General features: G+C 54.2%; 3 protein-coding genes across 3 annotated transcripts; 2 read left to right on the top strand and 1 right to left on the bottom strand.

Annotated features, from left to right (window-relative positions):
• Positions 1-74: 74 nt before the first annotated feature.
• Positions 75-3,942, bottom strand: SPRG_14341 (hypothetical protein; the record flags this gene model as incomplete). The annotated part of the gene is made up of 9 exons (XM_012353469.1): positions 75-327; positions 377-435; positions 1,874-1,959; positions 2,005-2,166; positions 2,348-2,817; positions 2,870-2,968; positions 3,018-3,303; positions 3,535-3,625; positions 3,670-3,942. 9 exons carry the CDS (start codon positions 3,940-3,942, stop codon positions 138-140), a joined length of 1,716 nt encoding a protein of 571 aa, XP_012208859.1. The 3' UTR covers positions 75-137.
• Positions 3,943-10,190: 6,248 nt separating this feature from the next.
• On the top strand, positions 10,191-10,558 carry SPRG_14340 (hypothetical protein; the record flags this gene model as incomplete). Its single annotated transcript, XM_012353468.1, has 2 exons — positions 10,191-10,306; positions 10,384-10,558. The coding sequence occupies 2 exons, from the start codon at positions 10,191-10,193 to the stop codon at positions 10,556-10,558; spliced, it is 291 nt and encodes a 96-aa protein (XP_012208858.1).
• Positions 10,559-23,934: 13,376 nt separating this feature from the next.
• SPRG_14339 (hypothetical protein) lies at positions 23,935-24,211 on the top strand (the record flags this gene model as incomplete). Its single annotated transcript, XM_012353467.1, has 1 exon — positions 23,935-24,211. A coding segment is annotated over one exon (277 nt), but the record flags the coding sequence as incomplete, so codon positions are not given.

The raw sequence follows: 24,211 nt of genomic DNA, 5'->3' as shown, positions 1-24,211 counted from the left end.
GTCTTGGAGTCGACTACACTGTACTGCTACGACCCGTTGGGGTATGGAAGAGTGTGCAAGATTGCAAAGACAAATAGAGGTACAATCGTATTCGAGCTATAAAGGTCTACTACACCAACACGGTGGAGGTGTCGCGTTTAGCTGCGGAACTTGCCCCAGACGTGGAGCAAGACGACGAAGCCGACGAACATCAAGCAGAGCACGAGCACAGTGGTGGGGCCCATCTTAATGCCAGGGGCATCGTCCGTGTAGAAGCGGAGGATACCAGCGGAGCTACCACCCATGCCACGGCCCGTGTTGGCCGACGACTTGGCGGCAGGGCGACGGCTAAATAGAAGCCATTAGACTCGGGGTATAGTGCGAGGAGAGGACATACTTGCGCAAGGCGGCGGCGCTGGAGGGAGCTGCGGTGCTCGGCGTGCTGCTGGTCGACGACTACAGAGGGGCGCGGATGAGATACATTGGCGAGCACATGTGCGGGACGTCTACCATGATGGCGAAAATGTGAAATGAGAAAATAGAAATTGCTGCGCCACGGTTGGAAGACACGTCAGCATCAATTGACTTCGATTTTTGGCCGTCTCTGTATTCTATTATCTTGGCCTTTGTATGATTTGTCGATGATTAAATAGCCGCCCATTACAAGTGTTACTCTCGCGGGTTTTACGGACCTGCCGGTTAAGCGATTGCACAGTGGGAAATAACGGTGGGAATCGTGTCAATCGACGTTTTACACACAGGATCCAACGAGGTCCACATTTGCTTCCAACGAGACCATGCACTAAGCGGAAGATCGTCCAAATTCATTAGTTTTGAGACGCGGTCTGCCTGGCGTGTTTCGTCAGGCCGTAAGTGAGCCATTACTGTACTGGGTTGGACCCTACAACTGTAGCCCACGTCAAAACCACTCGACAAGGCGATGTGTGTTTGCGTGTTTCGTTCTACGGGAAAACCCCGTTGATGTGGGACTGTAGAGCCTTTGGCAGCAGTCAGTACACTGTAGTGTTCAATGAGTACGCCCTCCCTGAACACCGGCTAGTGTACCTACTACAAAGCAGAACGCAAAGTGGCAGCTAAGCTATGGAATCGGTCACAAAGTCAACGTTACTCGGTTAGCTGACCAACATATTTTGAGACCACGGTACCAAGGTGGCGACCGGTGGTGATGGAGTGAGACGACGAGGACGGGCGTCAACGACGTTGACGACAAGGTAGCATGCAAGTGGTGGCGTCCTCATGGTTACAAAAGTCGCTCATTCCAAGTTCATGATCGTTGCGTTCGACGACATGTCGTGTGATAGGGAGCTGTATAAGTACGAGCTGCTATGCAATGCGACCGCCAAGGGAAGAGCTCTGAAAAGAGCTTTGGAGCGATGTGCGTACTTCGTTCCATCCCCCTGGATTCCTCGAGCAATGCACGAGCACCTGGGACCTTCTGGACGAGCACATGGTCGAGGCGGTTCCTGAAGGTGCGCTCTTGATGATGATTAACAAGCTCATCGCGAAGGCCGGAGGTGCAAGTACGCCCGGCTATAAGAAGGCAATCAAACAGCTCCAGCTCGATAGCACAGAAAATATCGTGGTCAACCACGTGAGCCAGTTCACTTTTCATGCGTGAATGGCCATGGATGCCTATGCGTTTACCGGGCTTCTCAGGGTGCAGACGTAACCTACCGTCTTGTACGCAAACACGCAACGTTTGTTCTATGGTACACTAGTTATTTTGGCTAAGTTATATCACTCGCGTGGCATGACTCGTTGGCTCGCAACTATGACACACCATTCGCCTTGAAAATCGCTATGATTTCTCCAATGCCTAGAATTTTGGGTAAGACCGAGTAGTGGCATGAGGAAAGCACAAACCCATTTGGGCTGCGCAATGGTACGGCGTCATGTTATTCTTGGCGGCGCCGTTGGCGGGAGCACCGGCCGCGATAAGCGCTTGAACAACGCCCGCACCTACGTACTCACTTGAACAGCAATGGACTGGTAGGGTAGGGTAACCTTTGGCGCGCGTGGCTGCGATATGTAGTGGCTGCCACCCTTTCTTGTCAAAAAGTGTCAGCGAGACTCCTGCGTGGACCAACAGAGGCACAAGAGTCGGGTCCAAAGTCTCCGTGTCGATCTCAGCCGCGACGTGTAGGAGCGAAGCACCCGTCTCACGGTCTGTCACAGTCAAGTCGAAGCCGTGTGATATAAAGGTGGATATGACATCGACACGACCGCATCGGGTAGCTGTCTGGAGCGGTGAGTCGCCAACAGCATTTAGCTATAGTGGTGTGTAAGTCACAATAGCAAAAATCTGCTGCGGTGATTACCCGTGTGGAGAGGGGATCCGCGGCAGAACTCAGGAGCTTGTCGACTGCGTAGACGTATCCCATTCGACACGCCAAGTGCAGTGGCGTGTCAAGGGAACCCTTTAGTGGTTCCGTGCACTCAATGACTGGAACTTGCGCCAGGAGGTAGTCCACAGAGACGTCTTGTTGCGACGCAATCGCGGCATGGAGCAAAGTCGCGTTCTGTGGATCCGTCTCGTCGAGCGTGACGCCAAACGCTCGAAGCATTTCGACGCATGCAATGTGACCGCGCTCGATAGCAACAAACACCGCCGAGCGCCCGCGTTGGTCTCGTAGAAAAGCTGCGCGTGCCTCTGCTCGCAAGAGGACTCGAAGCACCGCGGGTGATGGGTGCATAGCGGCGTAGTGAATCGGTGTTTGGTCGTCCAAGTCAACGCAGCTCACACGCGCGCCAAGATTCAGCAGCTTCTTGGCCCCCACGGCACTGCCGACCTTGGCAGCGTCGTGCAGTGGTGTCAACCTATTGTAGGGAAGACGGTCTTCTCAATGGTATGATTCGGGATATGGAGTACCCAGCATTGTCCTTGATATCGACATGGATATGGCGCACGGCAATGATCTCGCTGAAGGTATAGCCATGACTAGCGGCTTCGTGCAGGACAGTGCGACCTCTACGTCAACGATACTAGAACCATAGAGCTGAAGGAGTACGAAGCACACCCATCGTCTTGGTGCAAGATGTTTGCACCGTGGGAAAGAAGGTATAGGGCTACGTCACTGTGAGGGGCACTGTGGAGGAGGGCCGTTCGCCCCGCGTTGTCGATCTCGTCGATGGTCGCGCCGCGTTGGAGGCAAAACCGAACCACCGTCGTGAACCCTTTCATTGATGCTTTCATGAGCATCGTGCGCCCATCGCTCGTGTCGCGCTCGTTGATGTCAATGCCCATTTCCAGAAGGTGCTCGAGGTTGCGTAGCGGACCCTCCAGAGCCGCAGCGACGCGCTGCGCTGGCGTCAGCGCAGCCTCATCATCGTTGAGATCGTCTATTGTGTCGGTGTCCTCGTGCTCATCCGTGAGACTCCAGCGCTTCCGGATCTCGCTGGCGACGGCATCGTGACCACAAGAGAGCGCGACCCGCCACGCTGTTTGGCCATGACCGTCTAAGATGCTCACATCCGCACCTGCGATCCATCACGATGCGTGAGATTATGGCGGCGAGAAGAAGTTCGTGATTGTACCTGCGCATAGTAGTGCGATAACCATCTCGAGGCTGCCGGTACGGGCGGCGTAATGTAGAACGGTCGCACCATGCAGATCTTGGTAGTTGACCTACTACTCTTAGAACCAGCAGTTTCCGAATGCCGAGAGCGTACAGTGGCCTTTGGGCAATGGTCAAGGATAAATTGCACCGTCGCAAGGTTGCCGCCTCGGACAGCTTCGTGCAGCGGCGTTCGTCGCCACTCTGCGTCTTGGGTTGTACCACTTAGACCGTGAAGCAAGAGCTGCTCAACGGTTGTTAGCATCCCATTGCGCGCTGCGTCGTGCAAAACAGTTCGTCCCGTTGTGACGAGCTCTGGGTTTTTTGTGAGCAAGTAATCAGCCACGTCGGCGTGGCCATGGTGCACGGCCAGCATGATTGGCGTCATTTGGAGATGATTCGCAGCGTCGAGTCGGACGCGGGCAATCAGAGACCGCACAATAGACAAGTGCCCAAAGCGACTTGCGATGCAAAGCACCGTGTTTCCTACGCCAGCAAGATTAAGAAAATGTCACTCAACGCGCGTCGGTACCGTTGTGATCTATGCCGTTCGGGTCTAAAGGCGCCTCGATACCAAGACCGTCGAGCAAGTCGACGACTGCCTCTTGGTTGCCACGCCGCGCTTGAATAAAAACGTCGACTTGCTGCTCGAGGCGCAATGTGCGCGCTCGACAGCGCCCAAGAAAGCCCGAAATAGCTCGAGCAATCGCCATCGAGGCCAACAACTGGTTTTCGGCAGCGCGCCATGCCCCGCGGCGTGCACTCCGACGCCGACCGAGGTGTCCGCGGTAGACGCGCTGGATTAGTAAGCTGGCCGCGACAACGATACTCTGACGCTCAAGCGCACGAAGGCGCGAGACACGTGCCCGACTCGTGAAACCACGCATCCAGCGTTGTAGGAAGATGGCGGCGTAATCATTTTGTGCCTTCTGCGTTCGGCTGGCTTGGAGTCGCAGCGCTTTGGTCGCAAGCATGCACGTAGTGGCATTCTGGAGAATACGTGTTGCCGCGGTCTGAACACAGTAACGGCGCATGCGAAGAACGCCACTCGCAATGTACCCTCGGTAGAGTCGCTGTACGAGCAGCGCGAGGCGAAGACACAGTAGCTCGTAGTGCCGAAGCCGGATTTTGCGCACGTAGCAGCGGGCTAGGCGCTGCCGGACGTAGGATTGGATCACGCGCGCGCAGTCGTTGAGGAGCTCTTCGGTTACCATTCGCGCCTCCTTGCGGCGAATGGCAAGTGCGAGACGCTGGCGAAAGATACGCTGTATGCGCACTGCTGCAGTCGTGCACTCGTGGAATCGCGCTCGGGTGCGGTCCTTCTCCTCGAGTATGATGCCAGTGCCGTACGTCACGTCCTTCATCGCGACGCGTACTTGTTTCGAATAACAAGAGTCTTCTTGAGTCGGTCGAGGTTCTTTCGGAGCGCATGACCACGCTGCGTGCGCTGAATCGTACATGCGGCCTTGTACTCGAGCTACGTAAAAGCCGCTGGTGAGCCACTTATAAAAAAGCATTTGCACCACCTCATGACGGGTATGGCGGTGTGAATCAAGCTTGGACATGAAGACAGATCTCTCGAACGAGAGAGCTTTGCGGTAGCGCTACAGCATTCTTCAATAGACGTCAAGTCCACGCAACAGAACGAATTACCTCGTGGTTGTCGAGGTCGCGGTCACGGTCGTTTTGGAGAGGGTTGACATAGAGTGGGTCGTTGAAGGTGTCTGCATGGTTGTGACGTCTTGCGTGGCTCTGTTGCGCCGATGTGATCTGTGACTGTGTGCGCACGGTCGTGACGATCGAGACGACGTCGCTATACGTGCATCGGCGAGTGCTGAAGTACAATGACGGCGCCAGCGAGAGCCCTTGGTGAACATTTACGACGCTATTTTGGAGTTTTTCGGCCTGATCGGCCAGCCAAGCGATGCGAGATGCGCCGTCGTCAGACATCGAGGGCAGGAACTGCCGCATCGCAAAGCCGCCTCTTCGTGCCGGTTGGATACCGACGCCGCTGATTGGTTCATGGCGGATCTAGATCTCTCGGAAATAGTGTACTTTCGAGTGAAATGCTTTCGATCTGGTATACAAGTACTAGTATACTATGTGGTGTAGCAGCAGTGTTCACGACTTCGGATATAATTAGTCACGAGAGGCTATCTCAGTGACGATGACGACTGGCTTATTGCTACTAGAGGAGAAATTGTTATCGCTGTGTTGACGTCGGCTCGGGATGTACAACGCCTCCAAACGACAATACACGATGATTTGTACACCGAGTGATTTCTCGCACAGCGAAGAATCGCATCATTCCCTTTAAGTGATCAGACAACTACTAGTGCTGAACTGCAGCACTATCGCTAGATACAAGCTGCCGGCCGAACGAGACGCTTGTGCAGAATCTCGAAAATCGTCACCAAACGTGTCCGCGAGTTACAAGACCAGCACAGATTAATATCAGCGAAGAGCCACGAAGAGAAAAAGCGGAGCTTGCGCAAAGATCGCACGTCCAAGCAGAAGCAAACATACCTACTCAAGATAGGAAGAGCAAGGGCAGAAAAGGAGATCGCTCTTGCTGACACGACAGCAGCCGGAGAGAAAAACTGCGCGACTGTCGGAATGCTTCGTGTGTCTTGTCTGTTGGATATTGATCTGCGATTTGAATCAATGTTCCTATATAAGTTTGTCGAGCAGTTCAAGAGAAATATGTCAGACCTTGAATTCATTACCTTGGACCAGTCCCAGCTTAGGGCAGCCGTAGGTATAAAAGCTATTCCATGGACCACATGGGTGAGTTGCGCTTGCTGGTCCACATTTAGCTGCTAGCCCGGCCAACTTGCCCAGTTTGAAGTAGCTTTTGCAGTCATTAACGTGGTCGAAGAAGGAAAAGAGGTTTTGGGATGAACGATGTGTTGGTGAAGCTCAGGATCGACCTTTATCTCCACAAGCAAGTGGTTGTACACCACGTTTCTTGGGTACCCTAGTTATAAACACAACGGTGTCGACCACTGGAGTGTAGCAACGACCTGCAAGACTTTGCAGTGAAGCTCAACAACGTGATGCAGATCGATGACAACTAGTGCATGAACTATCCTAATCGTGACGATACTACTCCAATGCATCCTCGCTCGCTCGATCCTGGATGAGTTCCTAGCGGAACGATATAACGGCTCCTTGTGCTCGTAGACCACTTGTGCAGCCTCTCGGGATTTTAGCTGAACCGAGACAAGACGCAAGTTCTCACGCACTCGCCTATGCCAAACCTGCCGACGCTGCAGCTAGTTCAGCCGTCGAAGCCGACCAATGCGCTCGGCATTTTTGTAGGTCCGAACCTGCCGCGAAACGCTCACTGCGACTACACACTGAGTCGCCTGCGCGACCGGTTGCTCTTCTGGCGACACAAGTCGACAACCTTGGCCGGCAAGGCCACCATATTGCAAGCGGTTTGCCCACCGGTCCTCTGGTACCAGCTCGCGTGGGTCGCACCGGATACCCCGACGGCCGCAATCATCGACAAAATGATCCTCCCGCTCATCAACGGCGAGTCGCCCGTCATCGGCGCAAGGCCACCGGCTCCTCCAACAAAGTATCGTCTTCGCGCTAAAACATCAAGCGGGCCTCGGCCTCAAGCCGGCGCTTGTTACGTGGTCAGCGCGTCACCGTGGCCACTCGCTACGCTACATGCAGGCCGCGCCCACGACGTCCCCGGTCTCGGCCTGGTCGTCGGCAAGCATGGCTGTTGTTGCCAACACCTACGCGCCGTGGGACAACTTTGCCGACCTCACCTTCGCAGACCCGTCGCTACCCCAGATACGGCGTCTGCTTACGTCAAATGCAGTGCCCGACCGGTTCAAGTTCATGCTCAAGTACTGGTTCGACATTCGCGTGGGGCTGCGTATGCCTTCGGCGCCGTCGCCGCTGGTCCATTAACAACCGCTTTGGTCTAACCCGTTTCTCACTGTAGTTAGATGTATTTACATGGAAAAGACTACAAGATGGCACACTCGGTACACGGACGATGGCCAAGATCGGGATCACCCAAGCCCAACAGCGTCTCCATCGAGGCTGCAGCAAGCAGCCTTGATGCTCGCTGTTGCCTCGAAGGAGATGCTCGCGACAACGACTCAACGCCTCATCCAAGTGGTGACGGCAAAGTGCCGCAGCCGTGACCTCGGCCCACACGCGACACCAAACGACAAGTGGCTGCTCCGCTGGCTCGCTACGACAGTAGACGCCTTCACGTATCACCCCGTGCCAAGCCCGACTCCCAAGTCGCCATGGCTGGTTCGACTACACAAGGTTGCCGTTGACCCTGACGACGTCCGCAGAAACCCGCCGACGTCGTGCCTCGCCAAGGACGCGCTTGCAGCTTCCGACCCGTCATCTGGGCGTCGATGAAGACTTCTACGCGACGCCTGCTGCCATAGCAGCCGCAGCCGAGCTCCGGCTACCCGACGCCATATTATCCGAGTACGCCGACTTCGTCTACCAAGTGATGCTCCGCGCGGTCAAGTTCCGCGCACATTTGAACTGGCTCGACAGGGCCGACCAAGCCTGTCTCTTCTGCCCCGAACTCGAGACGTACCGCCGCGTCCTCATCGACTGCGACTTCATCAAGGACGTGTGGAGCACACTCCACGTAGAAGACAAGATGGCCGCTCATGTCCCCCAAGACCGAGTACAAGTTCATGGTCAGCAGGCACAGTGCACATCGTTGGTGGAAGAGGCACAGCGTCAAGATCGTCAGTTGCCGATTTTGGTGGCCGACCATGTGCAGCCTGCAGCAACATTGCACCGCAGCTGGTCCAGGAAGTGATGGCACGGCAGTCGACGCGGCTCAAGTCCCGAAGGGCGAGGCGCGCAATGATGACGAGGGCAAGATTGGCACGATGACGGCCGAGTGCGAGACGACGACGGTCAATGCGTTCAAGGAGAACGAACCAAAGGGCGCGCTTGAGTACTTTGAGGCCAGCTAGTGTCCTGAAGAAGCAGTCGGTCATGGAAACTACTTGTGCGATTACGTCCGTGGCTGAGGCAGCTCATGAGAGCAAGGGGCACGACAACAACGCACACCATTCGATCAAGGTCAGAAAGAAAAAGCTCGACAAGAAGACGAGCAAGCGATGCGACGAGGTGTCGCATCGGGGGTGCACCGTCGGCAAGGCAGCTGAGGTCGCATATCGTAGCGGGGACGCACCGGGTCACGTCGGGACTGCTTTGAGACGCAAGGAAGCGTCGCCCCAAGACCCAGAGTCCTCTTCGCGGGTCAAAATTTGCCGCGGTCTCGCGATGACAGCGGCAGTAAAGAGCGCAGGAATGCTCAAAGACGTCGCACCAGGAGGCGACCTCAAGCAGCAACTCGGTGCCGATGGCGCGCGGTGCCAACGGCAGGAGTCGGTGCTACACAAATGACAGACGAACCAGGTCAACACGAGTTACGAGCTTTGCCAATGGAAGCAAGCTCGGGGGCAGGGATGCGATTCCTTCGCCGACAACCGTGGCAATGAGCAAGACCTCAAGCGAACCCGTCAAGAAGGCGGTGCGCAATGAACGGCGGCTCAACAAGGATAATCCTCAAGTCACCGCAGCAGACGGCATCCCAGTCGAGCGTGTCAAAAATGGCAAGCAGCACGTCAACAGCGCTGGGACAGCCGAGGTGTCCCAGGAATCCGACGTTCTAGAACGAGGCTTTGCGTTCGACGAAGGCTTCATGTGCAAACTCGGCCTTAGTCGAAGTCAAGGAGCGCGACGACGACGTCGCTGCAGAGTGTTGTGTGCCGACAACGCTCATCAGCTTGCTGACTCATTGGATGTCAGCAGCAACAGCGGCAGCAACCGACAGCGCAGTCCACGCGAAAATGTCAAGATGACAATGCACGACCTGGGTCAGGTGAGGACTAACGGCGTCGTGAAGTTTTTTCAACTGGCGTCAAAGCGCAGCGATGTGGCTACTACAGCGTCGAGCTCGGAAGATGCCGACATGGTCTCAAGCCCGATGAGGAGCTGGTCAAGCGAAATGTCGCAGCAGCCGGGGAGAGGCGGGCCTGCGTTGGAGTGCAGGGCCGCCCGAGCGTGGCAAGGCGAGGTCAACCGAGAATGCCTCATCTAAGGTTGTCGAAAGCGCCGCTTTCGTGGGCCCTGCAGAGACGATCCAGTAGTGTGGTCTGCAAAATGTTGTGTTCAAGGAGCGCTAGCAGTAGGACGAGTCGCCTCTGGCGGCGACCAATGTCCGTCATGACCTGACACGTGTCGAGGTGGTCGATGTGTACGTGTGCTATGGTGGTGGTTTTCTCGTCAACCCGCCGTAAAAAGCCTTGTATGTAATAGTGACATCGTTAACGTAGCTGCACAGTTGTCCTCGTCCCTCGTTTGTAACCCGTTGAACAAATCAACGAGGCGCCAGTCACCCAAGCTAGACCCGACTTGAAGTCATTGCAACAGCCAATTCAACTTCTGGAGATGGTCAGCACCCAGTTCAAAGACTCTTCTTCGGCGATCAACTCGGAAGACGATCCTCGTGTCCAAGTGGCGCCAGCTTTACGTGGCTCGCCCGCAGACATGATCATCGACATGACGATCAGCCTGTCGGAGTCCAGCTGCAAGAGGTAAGGACTCGTGGGCAACGTCGTGAATGCTCGGATGACCGAGCAGCCCGATCCGACTGCAGACCAAGGCGTGGTTGGCAGCAAGGAGCAAGTGACAAGGCCATGGATGATGACGATCGTCGGCAAGGTCTTTAGTGGGTCCCCACGCAGGTGGCGACGGATGCGCAGCAGTCGCTGTCGAAGGGCGCCTGTGAGTATCCGGTGTTGTGCTGTCAAGCAGCGACGAGTACGACGCTGCCCAAGGAGCATCGATCGTGGCAAGACGTTAAGGCCGATGTTCAATCGATCGACGAGAAGCTTGTGGTGCCCAACGACTTTGGGACCATCAACAACAGCCGTATGACGGTGCCGCGAGGCTGCTTCCAAGCGACCGAGGAAGACGATACCAGTCTGCTTCAATGATGGAGGTGTTAGTGGCGACACCACCACGATGGATGAAGTCTGCCAGTGCGCGCCAGGTGAAAGGAATCGTGAGTTATCTTGCGGCGTTGAGGCTATGATGCTGACGACACGCTTCCGGTGCAAGTCCCTTGAAGTGTTGTGCACCAGGACAAGAACACCCGATTGGCGCCCGCTTTTGTGCGATTATAAGGCGTTGTCGACCAGCAACTTCCCGAGCGAGTCGAACGGTAATCGACCGGGGCTCCCGAAGAGTTGCACAATCGTCTATACCACAACGGAGCAATGCGTTTAGGCGGAACCGCTCGCGCTGTCGGCGAAAAGCGACGATAATGTGTCGTTGTCTGTCAAGTCTACCTTCAAGTCAGAGGAGTCAGGATATGTCTCCGAATGGCTGACAACCGCGGCTGTGTCGAGGACACCTCGCAGCAGTCGCCGACTGAGCTCGCTCACAACAAGCGCATGAAAGAACGCGAAGCCATAGTGAAGAGAAGCGTGTGGCAATGGGCGACGAAGCGCTTGTGGGCAAGGCTGCTCAACAGTATGCAACGGTGCCGCAAATCCAGTGTAATTGACTGCAACGGGCCATCGAGGTGTCAGGCGATCGATTGTCCATGCTCTCGATTTGGACAGCGTGGCGTCATCTGCTCACGATGCATGGTATGCGAAGTCGCTCCCGACGGAGGACCTCAACATGCGATGATCGACCATGTGACCAGTAACCAAGGCGGTCTGCAACTAACGGCGATTATCCGCGCCGATGACGCGCGAAGCAAGATGCAAAAGATGCAGTTGGACAACTGGCAGTTGCTAAAGCCAGCGCTTCAACATTACGTCAACTATGCGCCAAGAGGCTCCCTCCCACGGCGATGACCGAGCTGCCACCAGGCAAAGTGCTCGACACTCTTCAACTATGGTATGATCGAAGTGTCGCAAGCGCATCACGAACAGTGGAATTAAACCAAGCTCTTCGGCGATCTGGCGCGAGCTCAAGACGAGGTTCATTGCGCGACCAAGGTGGTCGTCGACAAGCCACGGGCTGCTGAACGCAAACGGCGTAACGCCAAGCTCAATGTCAAGGGCTTACAAGGGCTTACGCTTGACGATCGGCGACTACGTCCAGGTTGGACGGGTTGCAATTGTCTTATCGACGAAGCCCCAAGTGCAGTGGCTCGGACCATGACGCTTTGTCCAAGCCCTTCCCAACGACATCTCAAAGGTCGAAGACCCGGGCGATGGGTCGGAGTCCATCCAACATATTTCCGGGCTCGAGATATACCGCACCAAAGTTGTCAACGTGACGCAAGTTCCCGAGGGACACGCCGCGTATGTTTAAGGCCGACATCTCGTCGACGAGCTCGACGACTAATCTCTGCGTGTCAAGTGGCGCGGGCTGGATGCGCCCGAGAACACCAGGAAGCCAGGGGCGAAGCTTTTGAAGGATGAGGCTAAGATTATTAAAAATGTCTCAAGGCCGAAGCGTCGAAGTCGGAAGAAAATTTTGTCAGCACACAAACGTCCAATATGGATACTGAATATCGAATATTACTCAGTTTCCATCTTGGGCGTTGGTGTGCTTGCGAAGGCTGCTCGGCGCTCCGAGGACTAGATCACCCCGCAAGGCGCGAGAAAGATATCATCCGCAGCGCGATCAAACAAGCGTATCTCTGACCGATGCGCCACGACCGACCCATCTAAACATATCACTTTGCTCGAATCGTAGAGCGACTTTGCAGCATAAATGTTGTTGCTGGTATTCTAGTCGCGCTGCTTCCAAGAATGAACTCAACAGTCCCGTCTGTGGCTAGACCATGCATTGAGTGCCTGTCAATAAAAACCATGGTAATGTCACGTCTACGACCACGATCACCTTGGATAACGGAGTTTATGCTCCACGAAATAAATAGAGCTGTGGTTTTCGGCGCCATCTTTGCCTTTTTCTTCAATTATGATCTTCTCGTCGATGCCCCCACCGCTAACGCCGCCTTAACCGCTGTATGTGTTATGCAGGCAGTGTATGTCAGGCACGCAGAGACTGGAACGCTATCCGCAGGACAAGATACCGGCGCAACCGCTTGTGTTGTGCGAGAAACCGACGAGGGCCGGGGTGCTCGGGCTCTTGAGTATCATTATGCCTTCGCAGAAGTCGCGATGGTTCGGACCCGCCCAACGCTGAGCCAGACATAAAGCGGAGCACGAGCGAGATGCGTCTAAACGTGTATTATTGTACGTTATATATTGCCTTGGGTGTTCAGAAGAGGTTGGTTACCCGGAAGCGTCGTCGGCAATGCCATTAGTCTCGAACAAAAGCTGCCCGCTTGATTGGCCCCGCCAAGCCAGTACATGTGAGTTGAGGGCTTGACGGCGCGAAGCACCAATTTGGTAGACGAAATCGGCATACTTGGGTAGATGGCGTCGAGCAGTCGGATCTCAGGTGCTGGATGCTACGAAGAAGTCGTTACTGACGTTCAATAGTCAAACAGGAATTGCGGGCGTTCTCGGTTGGGAGGGGCGGAGTAGCTTTCGCCGTCGTGGTCCTGGTCAACGTTTTGGCCACGTGCGCTATAGAAATAACCATGGGGCTAGTCTTAGCAATGGGCCACACCTAAACGCGTAAACGGTCGTAGCAGGTCGGTCAAGCCACTGGGTGTCGAACGTGGTGACACCGCTTGCACGACACGACGTGTTGAGTTCTTTCCGATGGTGTCTCTGTCGGGTAATCAGCGACCAACACGTAACAAGAGGTCTGTTTGATGCTTTGGCGCAAAGACAATGCTCTGGTGGAGATGTCCGCGTCCCTGTGCGCCCTTGCCGACTACCGGCGTTCACCACTGATACACTAGAGGAAGGTGTCGATGCTAGCGGACGTCCGGTGCGATGACGTGAGCTGGTTCCAGAGCGCCGACAGGCTGACGTCTCACATATTATGATTGTACTAGGGTAAGCCCTGTGGCCCTACCGCCACACTCATTGTGCGTATGCAGTAGGCATTGGAGCAACGAAAGTGCCTGGGTAGCGGGATCATTTGGTTGCTGCACGTGCGTCCCGAATGTCAGCAGCATCCACTCTTAAAATTGATCTGCCGCGCAGGGATGAGGCAGCCGCGGTTTTTTCTGCATCCGTCGGGTCCAGACGCCTAAAGTTGTGGTACAAAGCCCCATTAATGGTGAACGTAATTCTTATTGTAGGTTCTTGGGGATGGTACACTCCGTCGGCGTTGTTACAGCAGCAAGGAGAATGATTTTTCTATCTTGCTGGAGGCTGGCGACGATCTGGTAAGCACTTGTGCTCGTCGCCAATCTTGCCGTTGTGGCAGCACCGAGAGGAGTGATTTTTCGTAACACATCGTAAATGATCACAAAAATATAAAAATGAGTCAAACTTGTACAACTTGGGCGGCATGAGGCGGACCTTGCCTTGTGGTTGGGAGCGTCGACCTCGAGAAGGTCGTTGATTGAGCAGCATGCGATTCGTGGACAGCGTGTAGTGCGCACCTCGGTGATGTCCTCCTCGTCCAAGACGTCGTCACCGATGAAAATGGCCACTTAATTCATCATTACAGCTAGCTCGTTCTTGGCGTTCCCATCGTCGTCGTCGATCTCGGCGGCTGAACGTTGTCGGCGTCGTAGTCGACCTCAACGTCATCGTTGTTCTTGGCGTCCTCGTTGAACTCGTCATCGACGGCGCACGTAGCGGGTGCAAGCGCAGGCGCAAAGTTGCGTCATGTCGAGCGGTGACACGTCGCACCACAGGGGGCACCAAGGCACCAAGTCCGGATGTGAGTCGATTCCACCTGCAGTCTCCAGCTCGGGCTCAGGGTCCGACTCGACTTGTTGGGGCCGTTTAGCAGGGTGCATGTCAGAGTTGCCGTGTCGACGCGCTTGCGTGGGTTTGGGCGCGGAGGTGGCGTGGGTACTGCGGGTATTAACGTGACGCCGGCGGCAACCGCTGTACCTTTCTTTCGCGGGGCTGCTGAGGCCTCGAGTCGACCTTTAAGTGCCGCAGGAAGCATCGAAATCCAGGAGGGCGGCGGGTGGCTTGTCGTGCGGCCGGCAGCATCCCGTAGCACGTCGACTCGACTCGGTACTCTATAGGTGTGGCTTTGCGATCGAGGCGGCACGATCAATTGGCAAGGGAGGGACCTTATTCACACAACGTTGTACGGGCGGCCTGGTTGCGGAGGTGGGCGAAGCCAGCAGGTCTGCGCTAGCAAGTTGAAGCGCATGAGAGCCTTCTAGTGCTTACTGTAGATGCGTACGCTCGAGTCTAGCCTTCTTGACGGCGGCAGCAGTCGCCTTCCTCCGCTTCAACTTGTCCACAAGCGCTTGCTCTTGCGCGTCTTGTATGTGCTTCTTCCATGCGCTAAATGTCGCTGCGCGTCGGCATTCCGCACGCGCTCGCTGTTCGTCCTCAAGAGCCGATAAACGCACCGGTCATAACCGGTTGGCTGACTCCCTGCGCTCGTCCCTGGCATGGTGCGGCATGCGTTTCACAAAAAGTAGCCTGGCTTCGCTCGTCAGGTGGGCATGGTGACACCGTGCAACCCACAGAGATTTGAATCGAGTGTCAATATATTTCGTTTAGCAGAATCGCTGCGCTCGCCTGGACGCTTCGCGAAGAATTGTAGGCATAATGGCGCCGGGCCACCAAAAGTGATAGGCCCCGAGTGTTATAGAAGTTGATTTCGCTATATCGATATTGGATCATTCCTATAGCAGCGTCCAGATATCAATCAAGGTAATAGACCTGACGCCAACATCCCTACTAATCCCGAACGACTGAGCCGACTAGTGCGTCACGCAGCCCAATGCATTGCGCACTGCGTACACGCACTCGCTTCGCTCGTGGGCCCGCTTCGCAGCCGCGTCGGCTTCGCCTTCGGTCGGTCTGAGCTTGGTGATCCGAGGAGGGTGTACCTAGATCTTTTCCCTTTAAGCATTAGGAGACAGGCAAATATTAGTAAAGTGTTTTTGCAAGGGCCAATTGCAGGAATGGAGCACATCGTCACATGTCGCATGCGCGCGTCAAATGAATTCCACCGAAAATAAGTACGATGGACCCCCTCGATCCTGAACTGGGTTACTGGGAAGCCACATATTTTTCGACTTGCACTGAGTACGCGCAAGAAGACTTCGCAGAAGACGAAGGAGGCGTTCCACTTCACTGTGGCCGCGACCATTGATCTCCTTAAATTATTCATGCTTGCGAGCCCGCATGACTGTACTTACGGCCAGACTGCAAAGCGCTGGCATGAGGTCGCCAAGCACATGCAGGTAATTTACGGTAGCCTTGTCATGACCACTAGGTGCTGCCGGCGCTTTGACGACATTTGGACGGCCTGAACAACGACGAAGAGGCAACAACGTGGTGATGGCCGAGAATTGCTACAAAAAAGAAAAGACCAGCAGGGTGTCGTCCTTTCCCGGTCCGAAGCGATAATTTCTGCACGCTTGCAAAAACATTCGACGCGCCACTTTTTAACATTAAATTTTCTAGAATTTCGAGCGCCAACCAATCCTGAATCCCGTATATATATTAACGTGTTCCGCGTTATCTTCCTTGAACATAGTTCGCATACATAGTGCTACGCCTGAAAGCACGGAAGATGGCGTTGGCACCGGCGCTTGATCGTTGGTAGTGAGCTGCGCACGGAGAGATCCATCCCATGGTGAACCTCACTCGCCGAGTGATAGCTTGCGCGAGGTCGTACGCAGGTTCCTGTACTCGGACCATCCGACAGAGGAGTGCTAGCGGGCGAATGTGTCCCATACAAAACCGCCCGAGACGGCGTCGAAAGGAATCCGGATACCGACCGAGCGCATAGAACCGACTTCACATCGTGTAGGTAAGACGACCCGCGTTCGAGGGGTGGTAGAACAGGAGGACCAGCGAAGTCTCATATCCTTGACTGTCGCCGAGGACTCTTAGGAGGCATTCGCTGCCAAACGTGCGAAGATCTGCGCTATTGGCGTGACCGCGCGCGGACAGAGTGTTGCCAGCGACCAGCACTTGCACAGTAATGGACGTATGACACGCAACACACAGCCAGCACGCCGAAGCGTGTAATGGGCGTTAGGTGCCTTCGAAATGGCGTCACCTAGAACTGGCCGAAACTGTTAACAAGTTTCTAAAATGACCTTAGTTGCTAGGAGGACAACGCTAGGCGTTGAGGGGGGCGCTCAAGGTCAGTTGGTGAAGTTTGTGCTCCGCATCCTGAAAGTCTCTGATTCAAGCCCGGCTGCGCGCGAGCATTTGTCCGCTTTCCGCCCCCCTCCTCTCTGCGTCGCGCCATGTGGACCATGTGGGTCTAGGTCACTTCTGCGAGTGTTACCCAGATCACTTGATGACGAAACCAGCCGCTCCAACAACAGACCTCGTTAAGACAATTTCTTACAGCGAGCTCTGCTCATTAAATGTAAGTGACCCAATTCAACAACTATGAATTAGTGCGTTGTTGCAGCGGGACACGTTTCGAGCAGCGCAAATACTAAGCGCCGTGGTCGACTGCGACAGGCGGACAAACAACAACGTCATCTACTTGGCGATAACATGCGTCAAGATGCCTTGCATTCAGTCGGCGCCTACGATTTCGCGCTTTCTGGCGACATAGAGTCGGCGTACTTGACAAATATTGCATGCGCGAGATTATCGGGCATGACATCTCTGTCGTTGTCTCCTAGTGCTTAAAGTGAGAAGATCTAGGTACACGCTCCCCGGATCACCAAGCTCGGACCGAACGGAGGCGAAGCCGACGCGGCCGCGAAGCGGCCTCACGAGCGCAAGCTGTGCGCGCACGCAGTGCGCAACGCATTGATCTACGTGATGCACATGTCGGCGTAGTCGTGCGGGCTCCGTTGAGTCGTCGGGGGCAGTTTCTCAACCGAGGTGGATATTTGGACATTGCCGGATAAATTTTCCCAAATCAGAATAGTAAAAGCAAATATTTTTACACCCGATTTAGTTCTTTCTGGGCTACAAGGCTTCACCTTGCTGACGACATGCCGCGAAGCGGCAAGACAAGCGGAGCGAGTCCACGTTTCGCGCGAAGCGCGTGCCGAGCAGTGGTACATTTTAGCGCAGCGAGTATTTGTTTGTATGGTGTATATGTTTTGCGCCAATGGGCTTAGCAAGCTAGCTTTTATATGCTCGGCAGCTCCATCATCAGTGGATTACTATGTCAATGACTCATCGCGCCTACAAAGCGCAAAGCGCGTGCTGCACTGTGACAGTTGTGGAGGGCTCACTCTAGTATTGGTATACAGTAACGTTTTTGAGTTGAATGGAATGTGTGATCTGATTAGTGGATTAATGGATTATTGACTAACTGGTTGAGCTAAATACTAGAATTTCTCTAAGGCTTCAGGCGCTCATATTGAATTTTTTTCTGCCGATTACGATGATGCAGACATTGCTGTGGAGCTAGGAGATTAATGTTTTGTTCACTCTAGTGCTATGTGGTTTGCGTCTTCTTGGTACTTGGCATGTTTGTTGTTGTGCATTAGCGCTCATGCTTTATGATATTTACGTTCTGCTTAGATTTTTGTCTCCAGTGCACTTCTTCGTCGTTTATGCTATGGTACCGCTCTTGCAGACTTTTTTTCTGCTACATATAAGCCGCAAGTCTTTGCAGTACGACCTTGCAGCTGAGAAAATTGTATATTTCATGCATACGCACTACTACATCGCTGTCGCTATATTGTACTTATTGTGAGAGCATCCATTAAATCAGGCACTGTACAACGAGTTAGCAACGTAAAATTGCATAATTCTACTTTTGCATGACACTGACTATGCTTTTAGATATGCTACGCATTAATCGCAATGCATTAAGCGTAGCATTTACCTTATCGACGATGCATGATCAAGGTTCGTTAAGTGTAGCATTCGTCAGCAATTGAGAGTCCTTTTATCGTAATCTTTGACACCAGTTCCTGCGCAAAAGCTTGTGCAAAGATCTGTCGTCACAGAAAACGAAGCATTTGCCCCACAATGCAACCCCATCGCGAATACTAGCTTGCTTTTTACGAGCTATACACCGAAAAAAGTAGTTTGGCCGTAAAGCCACAGGGCTCACCCTAGTCATCTGATTAAGGCATAGAACATAAACGGTGACAGCATATCTAAACACGAAGCGCTCCGCTGAAGCAGCACTACGTATTATTTAAAAGTTACAAAACAGTAAGTAAAAATTTTCGTTGCTTACCCCATTGCGTGAGGCGTTGTAGAACAAATGCATCTGCACCCAAGATGTATATCCGGTTGGCATCGAAGAAGCCACTATCGAATTGCCCACCGAGAGCGATTGCATCGAGAGCTCGATGACCTGGATCAAGGGTATATAACACCCCTTGCATGTGCACTTTTCGATTGTACATAAGAGTTCTTTGAAACGCATGAAACGAATTCAGATGCGCTGCGTAGGCCATCCAATAGTGCGATGTTGGACATGCCTTGGACACACAAACATGAAAATGGAGCCCTTTCACGGCCTGCCTTAGAACAAAACTTCGCAGGCACTTTTACCATGTACTGATGAACGTGCTGACCGAGTTTTACCCCCATACGAGCCGCCGCAGACCTTCATTTAGAGCGTCATCGCAAATCCCGGCTTGTGGCGATCGCACCATACTGTAGTGAAATTAATGCAAGACGATTGGCTAAATGCACGCAACACATCATCCGGACGGTTCGGATACGACGGTCCCTCCCGCATCCGCTGCAGGTTTGTATGGGCGTGACACACCATCATTTATTATATACCCTTGCCTGGATCGGCCGTGAATTGTAACCGAAGCAAATATTGACGTGAATATCGTAGTGCAAGCGACCTTTGACGCGCGCGCTCGAAATTGTCTGGTATGAGGCCTCCCGCAATGTTGCTAAGAGCGACTAGGCTATCGTCGTCAAAGACTGACGCCTAAAGAGGTCGTTGATGTCTTCACCGTAAAACATGTGGCTGTGCATGATTATCCACGAATCCAGTAGTGGTGCAGGTCGGAAACCCTTTGTCGAGGAAGAACACCTCGTGAGCAAGCACCGTGGCCTCAGCCGTCAGCCAATGAAAAGCAATGCATACGGCGTCGCGTGGGTGGGTGTACACGCTCCCGTTGATAGGGTGCCGCTATTTTGACTAAAGCATCGAGGCTTGTACCGTTCATGCAAAATGTGTCATACAGGATCACTGCGATTATGGCGTAAGTCGCGTTGCGCTTCCAGTTAATCCAAATATGACGTCTATGGGCGCACGAACCGGAGCAGTGGCCTAACTTCGGGCCGAACGTCATGAAGGAGCTTGTCCATCATGGCTGATGTGGCCGCTGCTACGGCCATGGGAGCTATCCGTTCAAATGCGCGCTTAATTTTTTCGTCTGTATTCTATTCGAATATTATATTGGATTGCCTGACTACCTTTGCACGTGCCGGAATACGCCTCGAAACATAGATTCTGAAAATATACATCGGGGCGACCCCGATCACCGAACACAAAAAAGTAAATTCTGGTCAATGCATTTTTTTCCAGGATCTACTCAAAAAAAGATACCGAATACGACCTTGAAGACCACGAGCAAACATATCACATCCTTTGCGACTAGGTGAACACGGTGAGTATCGTTTTGGCGTGGTTAAATCTCTGGTTGGACGAGCGTAGTAAGTACGCCCTAAGCTGTCTTGCTCGAATGCTTGTAGCGTGCTGTATTTGGCCAAAGATATGTTCCTTTACTTTAAGTGAAAAAAGAAGTTGGTACACCCTCCCAGGATCACCAAGGGCGCTGACAGTCTGGAGGCGAAGCTGACTCAGGCGCGAAGCGGCCCCAGGAGTGAAGCGAGTGCGCGCACGCAGTACGCAAGGCATTGGTGAGCGTAGCGCGCTAGATGGTGCATCAGTGCGGTCTATGTAGGGCTGTTGGCGGGGGTTTTCATACTGTGATTGCCAAACGGAAGTTGCCGGATAAATTACTTGAAATGGGTATAGTGAAATCAAATATAATGATACTCGATTCTCAGCTTTGCGGGATGCATGGCGTCACCATGCTCACTACTACAACGGCGAAGCAGTCAGATGCTCGAAGTGAGGCCACGTAGCGGCAGAGACAGGCGCAGTGTGTGGGCACGCAGTGCACCTCGCATTTTGCTGACGAGCGCAGCGAGTTTTGCCACAGTGGGTGGTACTGACCATGACGCACACGAACATGCTCTCGCGGACATGAAGACGAAGAAGAAGGCTACGGCTGCCGGTGTCACGAAACTCTCTCTCGAGCGTTCGCTTTAATGGAAGCACCGGAAGGCTTCCGTGCGATTGAGCTTGCAATCTTAGGCCCTCTCTTTCCAGCCACCATCTAACCCTGAGCCCGAGCGGGAGATGGCAAGTGGATTCGACTCAAAACCCCACTTTGATTTGAGCCTTGACGCCCCACCGATGTTGCGACGTGTCACCGCTTGACAGCTCGCAACGATGAGCCTGCGCTTCCACCTGCCACGTGCGCCGACAACGACGGGTTCGACGATGACGCCATGAACAGCGATAAAGCTGGGATCGACAACGACGAGGGGAACGCCGGAACAAGTCAGCGTTAACAATGAATGAAGCGGACGTTTTTTAGAACTGCGTTCGCCATTGAAGGAGCATTGTACTACTTTGGCTGCCAGGATCCGACGTATAAGCAACAAAACTGTCGCTGCGCTCAAATTTACGTTTTCGACTGCAATTCAATTCCAAGAGCGGGTGCTGCTCACCATCGGGACGCGCGTGTCGCAACCAAACCATTCTGCTACTTGGGCACTTTCGTTGCTCCAAAGCCTGCATCATACGCACAATGAGTGCGGCGGTAGGTCCACAGGGCTTTTCCTATACATATATGAACGTGTTTCGCGTTATCTTCGTTGTTACAACGAGTTCGCATACGTTGAGACTAGCAATCTCCTTCTTCTTCATTCGCTCGCCGGGCCGTGGCTGCGCAGGCAGCGGCGCGGGGGCTCGTTTTGCTCTTCTATGGTCGTCCGGGGGCGTTGTGGCCGCGGGTGAGGCCCATGACGACTCGCTGTGTAAAGGCCTTTCAGGCTGTGCCGTCGGCGACAGAGCTACGCAGTTGGTTGAGGTCCTCGAGAGACGCCAGCGACTGAGGCGGCGTCGACGACTGGAGGTCGCGGTGCAGGACGATCGGCAATGTGATCTTGGTGCGGCCTAAAAAACGGGGCGCCTCGGGAGCGGGCGGCGGCAAGGTTGGCGGGGACGTCTACACTCATGCGCAACACGTGGCCCAGTAGGCGCCAGCGCTAGCGGGCAACGATCTCGCTCAGCGGGACGCTGTCGCAGCGGTCGTAGAGCGCGACGTCGCCGAGCTTGTTCGGGTGAAAGATACCTAGAAGGCGGCGCAGCTGCCGGCGATGGAAGCTGTCAAGGCCCGCAAGGCTCGTAGGCGTCAGGGCCCACGTGCCACAGTTGTACAAAAGGACCGGGAGCACGCTACATCGCACTCTGCATCACACTACGCGATGCAGTGAAGTGGTATCCGGATTTATTTTGATGCGGGCTCGGACGGTTTCGTTTGAAACACACCCAACGGCTTGCACTCTTCTGTCGGGTGGTCCGAGTACAGGAGCCTGCGTACGACCTCGCGCGAGCTATCACTCGGCGAGTGGGGTCCACCACTGGATGGATCTCTCCGTGCGCAGCTCACTCCCAACGACCAAGTGCTGGTACCAACCTGGGATGGCGAGTGGGGCCCATTTCCGTTGTGAGTAATTACGCACTCACTCACAACTCGCAAACGACAATAGTGCGTGCACTCAGCTACTTAGAGTTAACTCATGCCTATCCAGCGGTACAAATCTTGCGCTTCTTCGATGGCGTGTTCTCGGCGGGGGCCAACGCCGCGGAACGAAGCGCATCAGCAATGTCGATAGCCGACTCAGTCTGCTGGCGTCGAGGTCGAAGAAGTTGATGAGCGTAGCAGTGGCTTGCGGCGTGGACGTCGTCAACCCAAGGGTTTCGGCGAGGAAGCTGTCATCTGAGCACATGCGGATGAACTTCTTGTTGAATGCCAGCACAAGAAGCATCTCGAACTTGGCGTTGCCGAGTTTTCATCGCAACGGCGAGTCGATCAGCTTGCAGAGCGAGAAGACGCGCTCCTGGAGGGCGTTCGAGTCCGGACACGCGAGCTCTCGAGCTGCAAGGCGCTCGACGAATCGATGGTGGCAGCCGTTTTTGCGCCACCAGAGGTTGACGTCAAAAATCTTCGAGAGATGCATCCAGTTTCTGTGAGCAGCCTTCTCCTTCGAGTTGTCGGGAAGGTCAAAGCATTGAACGCACTCGAGGAAGTCGAGAAAGCTTCATGTGGCGGATCAAATTCTATGAGTTCGACGCATGAAGTGCAACGCGACAATCACGGAGTGGTAGCTTCGACTTGGGGCACACGCGGCACACGACGATGGACCAAGCGTCTTCCTCGAGCTTACCAAGATGCTTCCAAACCCTTGCCGGTAGTTGCACTAAGCGTCGGGGCGGTCGTAGCGGTGCTGGTGTTGGGCGACATGGTGCCGATTCCAGGCATGAAACGGTGATGGTTCCTCCGCTGCATTGGTATTTCCTTCCTCTCCCCCAGCCATGCGTTGCCACGACAATTGGAAGCCAGTACGTTCCGTAGTGTATGTGCGAAAAAGAATCCTCTGCGGGGGATCGAAGTGAGGCCAACACACACTAACTCAACCCACTCACACACACTCACTCAGGCATCCCGCTGAGTGAATCGGCACTCGCTCAGAGTGAGTGTACTCTGAGTGGGACAAACCTATTCACGGCCCACGCATTCGCCATCCATGGAACCAACTCCCACGCATTCAGGCGTAGCACTACGTATGCGAACTCTTTGTAGGGAAGATAACGCGGAACACGTTGATATCTGTGTCTATGCACATCGTAAACAGCCAGCAAGTTGTTGGGTGTTGGCTGTTTTACAAGTGCGGGAGGCTGATTTCGCCGTTGTTCACGGATGTAGCTCGAACAGTAGCGAGCTCTAGCCGTTTTCATTGTGCGCTGCTCAGTGATAAGTGGCCTCAGGGCATGACGATTGGACGACTAGCCCAATCAAGCTAGGGCGTGGGTTGAGCACATACGAAGGTGTTGTATTGCAGAGCACGACATGGAGACAGCCACGGATTGGCTCCGCATCGCAAGCCTGCTGTTGAAGACGGCTCCATCCATTGACTCAAGACATCGGCAAGGGAGGTAAAGTGCATCACAGACGGAACTGCTCAGGTCTCAGCTCGATTTGAAAGCATCTCAGACGTCAAATTGCGGTTTTCCTTTATTTTACCGTAAAATAGCGGTATTTACGGTCGTTATCAGTTTCTTGCGGCTGGGAACCAACGGCCACGCAAGGATGATGCGCGAGATCTTCGACACGTTCTTAACGGACCCAGTCCTCTTGTCGGAAGACGTGTACGTGCTCTGGCTCGAGGGCCAGAACGCAACAAGCGCTCTGGACGTCCGGTTCCGGTCGTATGGACCATCGCCTGTGTCATCCGACAGCCTGCCGGATGACCGCGACGACGAGCTGCGCGACCTCATTTGGAGGGACACGGTCGACCAGTATCGTCTCTTCGAGAAGCTCGAGTCGTATTTCATGCACCCAAAGCTCCTTCGCACGCAGCTTCTCT

This window comes from Saprolegnia parasitica, assembly GCF_000151545.1.
Source record: "Saprolegnia parasitica CBS 223.65 unplaced genomic scaffold supercont2.125, whole genome shotgun sequence".
Lineage (NCBI taxonomy): Eukaryota > Oomycota > Saprolegniomycetes > Saprolegniales > Saprolegniaceae > Saprolegnia > Saprolegnia parasitica.
Note: the sequence above shows the minus strand (reverse complement) of the source record. Positions and strands in the feature narration are given on the sequence as shown.